Genomic DNA, 11,073 nt, shown 5'->3' on the forward strand with positions numbered 1-11,073 from the left:
CTTTAAATTTATGTTAGACGTATTTTCTTCAAAACAGCCTTTCATTCTTCCTTGTAAATATTCATAAATTTATATGCAAGCAAACATCTTACACACTTTAACAACAGGCTAGGGTATTAAATTATTTTTATTGCAAAAAATTTTTTCAAGTCATTGAAATTTATAAAAGGTTCACTTATTAACTTAATATTGAAGCATCGTATTATTTTATGTGAAAGCGTTATAAAAAAAACTAAATAGGTTATAAGCTGGAATATATTTGAATATATAGTGATGGATCAACATGGTGTCAGACATTATTCATGGTTTGGTTATTATTATGCCTTCAATAAGTTGAGCTGCAACAACGAAAACATTGACGAAACCTTACAGGAAAATCCAAAATGTCAGCTCCAACAACAACAACATCATCATCAACAAAAACATCAACGAAAATGTCATCAACAACATCGCCACCAACAACAACATCACCACCACCAACATCATCATCATCATCAACAACATCACAACCACCATCAACAACAACACTGTCAACAACCATTGCATCAACTTACAGACGGAAGGGAGTTAAGCCAACGTAATGATGAATATTCAAACAAGGAGACAGATGATGAAACGAATCCCATTATCCATCGCAATTATCACTTAGATACTATTAAACCACCGGCTCCTACTTTCTGGTCATCATCGTCATCTTCATCATCTTTATCATCATCATCTTCTTTTCATGAAATTAATAATGATGATACCGATGTTGTTCATATTGGTGAAAACAAAAGCGATCATCACAAACATGTAAGCGATGACAAAAACAGTTCATGGGTCAGGTTGAAGAGATCAGATTATTTTCATTATAGAGAGGAGGATGCTGGGTCAGGTTTCCACAAGGAGGATGCTGGGTCAGGCTCCCTTAAGAGACAAGCTGTCTACATGACAGATGCATCCGACCTCACTGATGGAGACACCATCAACAACATCACTGACAATACCATTACAACCAGCAACAATATCAACAATGAAATAGATGTTAGCAACAGCAACATAGACAACAACGTTATAATTAAATGCGATGCAATGAAAAAAGTTGACCCCAACACATCAACGATGCAACGTGGTCGTAATGAAGATTCTGAAATTTTAAAAAATAAAAATTGCAACATCGGATCAAATGATATAAATTTGCAAGACTACATTTTAATCAAGCCTGATATAAAATCAATGAAAAAAGTTGAAAAGTTAGTAAAAAAATCCATGAAGAACAAGGATGAGATGGGTAAGTTGGAACGAAAAATGAAAATGTTCAAAGAGGCTGAGAAATATCACGAAAATTTAAAAAATGTTACAAGTGATGCTACTCACATCGTTAAGAACGACAACCTCGCTGTAAACACACAAACAAAAATCAATTCGAACCTTGCCATAAAAAACTTTGAACTGGAATACCAACTGAAGCGGGAGCTGAATGCCAAGATTTTCGAGCTGACAACAAGGATGCAACAACTGAAACTAAAAGTGAATTCCTGCGATCAACTGTTGGACGATTATTGCACGAACATGTTGGATACGCAGGTCAAAATTGTGGAGTTGGGCGAGCAAATGAAAAAAATTGTGGATAAGAAGGTGTATGATGTCGTCAATGAACTGCAGTGTCAATCCCTTCAATATTGTCAACAGGCCGAAAATAAAAAAACTGACTACATCAAGATTATTAAAAATTTAGGAAAACTAAGAAACAAGTTTGTAGGTTTGAAATATAAAAAAGAAGGGTTAATCTTACATATGGATTCCCTGGATAAATTCAACGCTTGCTACAACAATGTGGACTTTCGAACTTGTGATAATGAAATCGCCAACGATTTTGAAGTGAAAAACAGGCGAAAGGTTCATTTCGAGGAATGCGATGTCAATCATTGGAAGAATTTATGCTTGGGTTCTTTGAAAGTCAATAAAATAGTTGATGGTTGGTTGGTTGTTTCATTTTGTATTTTCTAATTTTTATCAGTATTTACTAAATGATAAATAGCTAATTCAATCATTCATTTTTTGGGTTTTTAGCGTACTTCATCTTAGCATTTCCAGATTTAAAATCATCGGTCTTTTTTTTATTATTAGAAAATTTAAAAAAAGTATATGTTTAATTTGATGGTTTTTATTTAAAGCACTATGTTAAAAGTTGTTGGTGTCCCATGTTTTAGAGAGGTTGTACAGTGCATGTTCAACATTTCATTTCATTCAGGATGTTTCTTTCATTCTATGCGGAGAACGTTTATTACGTAGGAAACAATTGCTACTTAATTGTTTTATTCTTAGCAGGGGATCTCAAGATTGTTTTTAATCACCAATGTGTTATTGACATATATATGGTGTAGATACGTACAATGACTCGTGGATACTGACTATTGATATAATAAATACGATGACAACAATATTATAGTGGGAGCCTTTTTTATTTCTTCACGTTCACAAACGTAATTGGTTTACGTAAAATCAATCAATTAGTTTGTACAGCGCAATTTCCACGATGTTCAACAGCACTTCTCAGTGAATTTTGCAAACAGATGGGTCTTGAGATCCGTTCTGATCTTCGTAAGTAATGGAGAAGTAGTCAGAGAAGGAGGTAGAGAGTTCCAGAGAAAAGACCCAAAAAAAGCAAGCGCAGATTTAGCAAAAGAGTGTTTAAGACGAGTTAAGAAAAAGTGAGAACAAGAAGGTAAGCCGTGGCGTTTAGGTTCAATTAATATATCTGATAAGTACTTAGGGATAATTTAAATTGAGATTTATACATTAATGTGCAAATTTTAAAAATGATTCTATATTTTATAGGCAGCCAGTGCAAGAGAACAAGACATGGAAATATATGAGAAAAGAAGCTGGCACGAGCAACTAGACGTGCAGCAAAGTTAAAAGCTTCACTTAAAGGATAGAGTGTAGAATCATGAAGACTATAGTAGAGCGAGTTACAATAATCAATCCTAGATAAACCTAAAAAAGTGACAAGAAGGAGAAGAGTAGGATCGTCAAGAAAAGTAATAATAAAAATAATTATTATTATAGAAATTTTTAAAACGAAAACAAAATCATACAGTGGATATTATAATATCAGATGATACTACAGAACACACACATCAACATTGATATAATTGGGCGCAAGAATAATGCTAATGAGACATTTTTAATATAAGTTATATGAAAAAAAATTTGAAAATTGGTATCGTATACCAAATATTGTGCATACATATATAACTGCATTGTATATTCATTTATTTTATTTATTTATTCATAAAACTATTCAGAGGGCCTAACAGACCACTTACCCAGAATAGTAAAAGGAAAATCTGATTTCCACAAAAAAATAACGTAATGTCATGAAAGATGCACCATTTTGTTTAATTTTGTACTACTGCCTTGCATATTGTAACAGTTTCTGCGTTTGTCAGATCCTGATTTTTAAAGAATAATAAAAAAAATGTTAATGCCGATATCATCAATCAACGTCATCAAATTAATCGTCAAAACTATGACTGGAACCAATAATATATAGGGGTGTTTATGACAGTATCATCGTCATCATCAAAACGTCATATAAACATCAAAATAAAATAAAGAAAAAAGTAACTGAAATCATGATAAATAACGATAAGACACCACAAAAGTTCAACGTTAGTAGACTACAATCAATAACATTGATGCAACACTAATATCGTAATCATTATTATAGTAATTGTATATTAAATTTTACAACAGATAATAATATCATGGTTGTTTGGTTATTAAATATGTAGATAAGTCAACAGCCAGTAGGCAATCCTTGAAGATGGCATGTGACGTTGAGATCGTTCCATACACTTATGATTTTGTTGCCGAAGAAGTATTCTGTTACGTTGTCATTCGTGTTGAATTCGCGCAGCTTGCTATCAAGATCATTTGGGGTCAGCCAAGTTTCAACAACAGAAAATATTTCAGGTTCATAATAAACTGATAAAAATAAAATAAGGTCATTTTGTTTCTTCTGAATGCTTCGAGCATTGGCAAGGGCAAAACGAAGGTGTCTATTTGTTGATTTCACGAAAGGGCTAATCATTACTAGCTTTGTTGAGACGTCTTTCCTGTCTTTTTTAAATAGGCCAATTTTGCCTGTTTTTTTGAAAGGTCAGGATTTATAAAATTTAAAAGGTCAGGATTTATAGTAGTTGGTGATGATCTGAAAATTTTTGAAGTAGCTTCTAAAATCATCAGCTCATCAGCTGCCGAGGGTTACACAGATCTTAGAATTACGAAAACAGCGGGTTTTTGTTATCTGCGGTTTAAAATTTAAATTATTCTCACAAAATGAAGAAATCAATTCTCTGTCATTAATTCCTGGCTGAGGCTCCAACCCTGATATTACTACATTTTTAGATCGACTTTCCACTTCATTCCGCTCCTGTTCCACCGTCCACAATACTGTTGTCATTGTTTCGAGCATTAGAGTGCTGTTAAATTTAATTACCTGCTGTTGGCATTCAGCAACAGTAGTGCTAAGTGTAAACATGGTCGCATGGAGTTTACTCATGCAGTCAGTTACTGCATCTGATATGCCTTTGACCGCACGCTCGAAGCTGTTGCTTAGTGCTTCCAATCTTAGGGCTGTTGTTTCAAACAATTTACTTATTAGAGTTTCAGAATTGGAAATGGTTTTGCGTAGGTTTCCGTTAAACAACTCAACTACCTTTGTTAAATTTTTGTCGGACTTTTCCATCAATTTTTTAAGGTTGTTATTAGAAGGCGTTATGACCTTTTCTAAACTCTCTTTAGATTTGTCGAGAATCTTGACTAGGCATTTGAGAAAATTTTCATTATTCCGGTCCAAAATTTTGGAGACCAACGACTCAAAATTTTTCGGAGAAATATTTTTAGCCACAATATACAAATATAAATAGTATTTACTGAAATATATACGATTTCAGAAAATTGAAAAGCTTTAATTGTAAAATCAACAAGACGTACGCTAAGCCAACCATGTTATTATATATATATATTAGTAAATGTATTTGTCATGTGTATAAAGTATAAACATATTATATTCATATTACAAATTAATGTTGTGCAAAAGATATTTCATCCACGATAATTAATATGCACTGAAACTTTTTTTTACAAAACAGAAATTCCTCAACAGTCAAATCCTGGCCAATCAGTGGTCTTGGTACGTACCATATCGCTAGATAAAGAGATCAGAGGGGTGACAGCAATACGCAACCAGCTATTTGTCGTCACAGCGAACAGTCCATTATTATATTCATTCAACATCGACACGTACGACTTGATCACCACTTTTAATGTTAAAGATGTTAAAAATCCTTTTGATCTTGTCTCGAATGGTTCCGATGTTTTATTCATATCCGAATGGTCCATGCTAAATATTCACAGAGTAGAATTTCCTTCCAAAAAAGTTTCGCACATCACAACAAGCAATCCCTACAGCACACTTTCCATTAATTACAACAACAACAGCCTTCTGGCTGTCAGTAAAAACAAAAACAAAATATCCGAATATAAAATGTTTGGTTCTAAAAAGAAAATAAAGTCAGTATTACTCAATATCAACTCGTCAGCTCCCTATGGAAAAAGCAGTCATTATGGGAGTGTTGCGCATGCAATAAACCTGACATATAATTCAGAGGTTTGCGAAGATAGCAAGTATTTGGTCTGCAGCACAGATAATCATTTGCACATAGTCGATAGGAAAGGTTCCATCCAGTGGTCCTACAACAGTCACGTCAAGCATGTTAAACTGAGTAAATCCGACGTTGATGATGAAGGTAAATATAACAAAAGTTATTTATCATCACCACCACAAACTAAATCTTCTTCCTCTTCATCATCTTCTTCGTCATCAAATTTTACAAAAGATCTTTTAGAAACAAAAAGTAACAAAAGCAACAATACTTCCAATAATGACGATAACAAAATTGATAACCTAATTGATAATAATAATTTAGATGGGAATCGGAAATTAATTAGTCACTGTCTGAACAAGCCAAGCCACTTAACAACCGATAAAAACGGATTCATTTTGGTTTGTGATAGTGGAAATGACAGAGTCCTTCTTTTAAATAAATGTTTAGAATTCGTGCGTGAATTAATTGAGCCAGGAATAAATGGTATGAAGAACCCTCTACGAATATTTTTGGATGATGCCAGATCGAGGTTGTACGTCGTTGCTGGAGATCTCTTTGTGTATCAATTAATTTATTGATCAGTGCTGCTTATCCGATTTCATCATTTATATTAACTTCTGTTTAAACAAATGCTTCAAACTTATTTTCATTCAATCGAGCTTAGGGTATAGTTTTTTTTCTAGTTTTTTTCATTCAGACATGCTAAATAATATTTGAATCTGAATTTAAAAAATTTAATAACTAATAAAAATCTCTAAAAAACTTAAAATAAACACACACACACACGCATATATATATATATATATATATATATATATATATATATATATATATATATATATATATATATATATATATTGACAATTTTTTTGACATTTTTTATTTCATCAAATCAAAACAAAGAAATCAAAGAAATGATATCAATGAAAAGAAATGATCTGGAAATCGAAAAGAAAATATGGTTTTCTTGTAATGATTACCAGTGACAATTGTAAAAATGAGAATATATTTTAAATATTTTAGTGCATGTAAACTCACATTCATATTACAAATCCTAAAAAACCAAAAATGGAATCATAATTATTAAGTAATCAATTCTTTTACATTTTTATCAGAATGTCGTTTGTAATTATTGAAACTCAAATATATATATATAGACCAACGTAAAACATACTTATTCACACACACATACACACACACACACACACACACACACACACACACATATATATATATATATATATATATACACACACGTACATGAGCCCACACAAAAAGTTAAGGGGGTTTAAATGTTAAAAAGTAGGATTTGATGTCTTTTTTAAATTTTACAACGGATTTTGCTTCTTTCAAATATTCAGGTAATTTATTCCACGTCTTAGGTCCGACGACTCTTATGCTACTATTAATAAGTTTCAATATGTTTTTTTCAATATAAAATGTTGAGGTATGTCTTGTGTGTTTTAACTGGATTGCGTTACTATAAATAAACAAATTATTAAAATTTTTTGGAATTAAGTTGTTAATAAGTTTAAATATAAATATTGAGATGCATGTGTAATAAATTTGTTTTATTGAAAGTAGTTTTGCAATCTGAAAATAATTAGAGGTGTGGTCATTAAATTTTAAATCGAATAAAATTCTTATAAAACGTTTTTGACATTTTAACAGGGGATCTAGCTGATAAGCAGGGCTATTTCCCCATATGATCACGCAATAATGAATATAAGGGTATATAAAGCTATAATAGAAATCTTTTAATATTGTGGAATTAATCTTATTTTTGATTTTATAAAGTATACCTATGAATTTATTGATTTTTGATTTAAGATTTTTAATGTGATAACTGTAAGACAAATTATCTTGCAGAACTAAACCCAAAAAAACAACTTGATTGGTTTTTGTTTAATTTCACATTGCTGAACACAAGGTCCAGGTACGAGAAACTATTGGTTAAAATCTTTGGTCCAAATATAACATAGGCCGATTTGGATGAATTAACCATGAGTTTGTTCATAGAGAACCAATCCTCGAATAATTTGAGTTCATTATTTATTACATCTAAATCTCGTTTAATGTCATCAGAAGAATAAAAAATGTTTGTATGGTCAGCGTAAAAAATACAATTCATCTTTTTTGATAGGTAGGCAATGTCATTTATATAAATCAAAAAAAGCAAATGGCCTAATACAGACCCTTGCGGGACTCCACACGAAACTTCACGCGTCCCAGATTTAACATCATTCACAAAAACATATTGCTTTCTACCCGAGATATAACTCTCAAACCATTGATTTGTAATACTACAAATCCCATAATGGTTGAGTTTATTTAACAAAATATCGTGATCAATCAGATCAAATGCCTTTGTAAGGTCGAAGAATATTCCAAGAGTAAGCCTACGTGAACTCATGTTGGTCAATATATTTTGAACCAATTCTAGAATGGCTAGTTCACATGAATGGTGGGCTCTGAATCCGTACTGGTTTTCAGAGAGAACATTGTTTTTCATAAGAAAAGAAAATAAGTTTGTAAACCAGTTTTTCTAATACTTTGGATAAAGGTGATAATAAAGAAATTGGTCTGTAATTATTTAAGTTATAGGGGTCATTTTTTTTCATGATAGGAACAATTTTTGAGAGTTTAAAGCTTGATGGAAAAATACCTTGTTTGAAAGAAATGTTGAAAATATGAGTAAGTGGAGATAAAATTTCGTTTTTGAAAGTTTTAACTGTGAATGAGTTAAGTTCATCATCAGAAGTTGACATTTTGGGCTTAAGCGAATTTATTATTTGAATAACTTCTGACCGATCGGTAGGTTCAAGAAAAAAAGATGATAGAACGGGATCTGTAAAAATTTTTAGTTTATTCAAGGAGTCAACAGAGAATGTGTTTCGACAAGAACTAACCAAATTAATAAAATTATCATTGAAGGCATTAGATATTTCAAGTTTGTCAGTAATAAATTCGTCAGCAATTTTAATTTTCTCAATTAGATTTTTTGACTTATTTGTTTTTAAAATGTCTTTAACTACTTTCCATTTATATTTAGAATTATTTTTGGCCAAATAAAAGTGATTTTCATAAAAATATTTTTGAGCTGATCTTTTAGTAGATGTTAAAAAATTTCGAAACTTTTTATATTTTATTAAATTATTGTCGCTTGGATTTGTTTTATACTTTTTAAATAATTTAATATATCTTTAGTAATCCAACTTTTTTTAATTTTTTTATTTTTAATTGCTGTTGGAGGAGCATGATGATTTAGTATATTTAAAAATGTAGAATTGAAGTTATTATAGCATATGTTAACATCAGATTCGTTAAAAACAGAGTCCCAGTTTTCTACCATTAATGATTCTTTAATAGCTTTTATTGTATTAGATGAAAATTTCCTTGCTACTAAGATGTCATCTTTCTTAGGAAGTGATGTTTGTTTTAAATTAAATGAAAATATGGGATAGTGATCTGATAGATCCACCATTAAAATGCCATTTAGGTGATCTGAGTAAATATTGGTAAATATATTATCTATTAATATGGAAGTTGTTTTGGACACGCGAGTCGGTTGATCAATTAGCGAGTGATAATTGTGAGAATAAAGAATGTTTTCAAAACTGTTTTTAGTATGATTTGAGGAGTTCAAGTTTATATTAAAATCGCCAATAATATATGAAAAATTTGATACATTGTTTTTGCAAAAGTTTGATAGAAAGTCAAAGAATAAATTTAAGTTGGATTTAGGGGGTCTGTGAATTAAAGTAATATTGACAACATCGATGTTCAGTTGAACATCTATGTTGAGCAATTCGCAAATATTTTCATCGAAAAATTCATATTTTTTTGAATACTCAATGTTTTTTTTAACAAAAAATCCAACTCCCCCACCCAAATTATTTTTACGTGGGAGATCTATGAAATCATAATTATCTAAACCAATTAATTTAGACAAATCAGCAGTTAGCCAAGTTTCTGTGATAGCAAGAACAGAAAATAAATAATTCAAATTAGACAAAAGTAACTGAAAATCACTTATTTTGTTGAATATGCTTCTTGTGTTTACATGCAAAATAGAAAAACAGTTTTTGGTAGTTCTATTGTCTTCGTTAAATAAAGAAGAAAAATCAGGCACAGAAAAATACTCACTGCCGTGAAATAAATTACTCGAATTCAAAATAAAGTCAACAGAACTTGTATTATTTCTAGCCATGTTTGTTGTTGTTGTTTTCGATAGTGTTACTTGGTTTGACGTTGAATATCCAGTCGCGTATAATCGCATGTTCGGGCCATAAGTCTTCTTCGAACATTTTTGAAACTTCATTGTTTGCTACGCAGATGCGAAATGCTGAACTAGATTTGTTATCATCGCCTTCAACATTTGAACCTCGTTTTGCTATTGGAAAGATGGATATAAATTTTATTCCAGCTTTATTTAAGTGTTCTCTTATAGTGTCTGTTTTGGTGATGTTGAGGTTTCCCAAATATATGAAAGATTTTTTAACTGGTGGTGCAACAGCTTTGAAGCCAAGTTCAGCTTTTGATTTTCCTGTATTTTTCCTGATTAATTCTCTTTTAGGCGTTGAAGCGGTGTTAAGATCAATCAATTTCCGACGTGAAATTTTAAGTTGAAACGGTTTATTTTCATTATCACTTTCGTCAGTTTGTATATTTGTAGAACAAGGAGCTTTGTTGAAATCTAAAAGTTTCCCGCCAGACCAAGCATTGTTTAGAGTTTTCGTGTTAGTTTGTGCCGCCTAATTCGTAGATGATTGTGCAGCATTAATTTTAACAATATTTTCCTTGGTGTTGAATGTATTCAGCGTATACAAACATTGTTTATTTAAAACAATATTTTTATTAACCAAATTTTCAATTCTGTCAATTTTATTATTTAAATTCGGAGAAATGTTTGAAAATGTTTCATTGGGAATTCGCTCAATGTTCAGAATGGTGAATACTGGTAACAAATGTCCCAAATTGTCAGTAATTGGAAATAATTCAAAAAAATCACTTAACTTATCCAGTTAGTATTTCCTTGTGTTGCAAATTTAATTTTTTTCTTTTTCAAACTTTCTAATTCTCCCCGTAGAATTTTGAAGCCATTCTGAAGTTCAGCGGAGGTATAAAAATCAGCTACAATATTTCTAAACTTGTCGTTTTTCAACATTTTTAGTTAAATACCATAATAATTCGCTAATTACAATTTTGCGTGCGAAATATGGCGAAATATATGCGAAATATATTTATGTGCGAAATATATATGTATGTATATATATATATATATATATATATATATATATATATATATATATATATATATATATATTTACAATATTCTATAAATTCTACCGAATGTTTGGCGTTAATATGTTTATAGTTCGTTTTTTCGATTTTTCTCACTAAAGTTTTTTGA

The 11,073-nt window shown here is 30.8% G+C and overlaps 3 protein-coding genes across 3 annotated transcripts; 2 read left to right on the top strand and 1 right to left on the bottom strand.

Moving 5' to 3' along the window:
• Nucleotides 1–273: 273 nt before the first annotated feature.
• Nucleotides 274–2,887, top strand: HELRODRAFT_179041 (hypothetical protein; the record flags this gene model as incomplete). The annotated part of the gene is made up of 4 exons (XM_009027890.1): nt 274–385; nt 557–1,941; nt 2,533–2,696; nt 2,824–2,887. The coding sequence occupies 4 exons, from the start codon at nt 274–276 to the stop codon at nt 2,885–2,887; spliced, it is 1,725 nt and encodes a 574-aa protein (XP_009026138.1).
• Nucleotides 2,888–3,814: 927 nt separating this feature from the next.
• Nucleotides 3,815–6,238, top strand: HELRODRAFT_179042 (hypothetical protein; the record flags this gene model as incomplete). The annotated part of the gene is made up of 3 exons (XM_009027891.1): nt 3,815–3,963; nt 4,150–4,286; nt 5,145–6,238. The coding sequence occupies 3 exons, from the start codon at nt 3,815–3,817 to the stop codon at nt 6,236–6,238; spliced, it is 1,380 nt and encodes a 459-aa protein (XP_009026139.1).
• A 3,624-nt stretch (nt 6,239–9,862) lies between these two features.
• On the bottom strand, nt 9,863–10,827 carry HELRODRAFT_179043 (hypothetical protein; the record flags this gene model as incomplete). Its single annotated transcript, XM_009027892.1, has 3 exons — nt 9,863–10,414; nt 10,523–10,617; nt 10,731–10,827. The coding sequence occupies 3 exons, from the start codon at nt 10,825–10,827 to the stop codon at nt 9,863–9,865; spliced, it is 744 nt and encodes a 247-aa protein (XP_009026140.1).
• Between the last annotated feature and the right edge of the window lie 246 nt (nt 10,828–11,073).

Source organism: Helobdella robusta (genome assembly GCF_000326865.2).
Source record: "Helobdella robusta unplaced genomic scaffold HELROscaffold_51, whole genome shotgun sequence".
Taxonomy (NCBI): Eukaryota; Metazoa; Annelida; class Clitellata; order Rhynchobdellida; family Glossiphoniidae; genus Helobdella; species Helobdella robusta.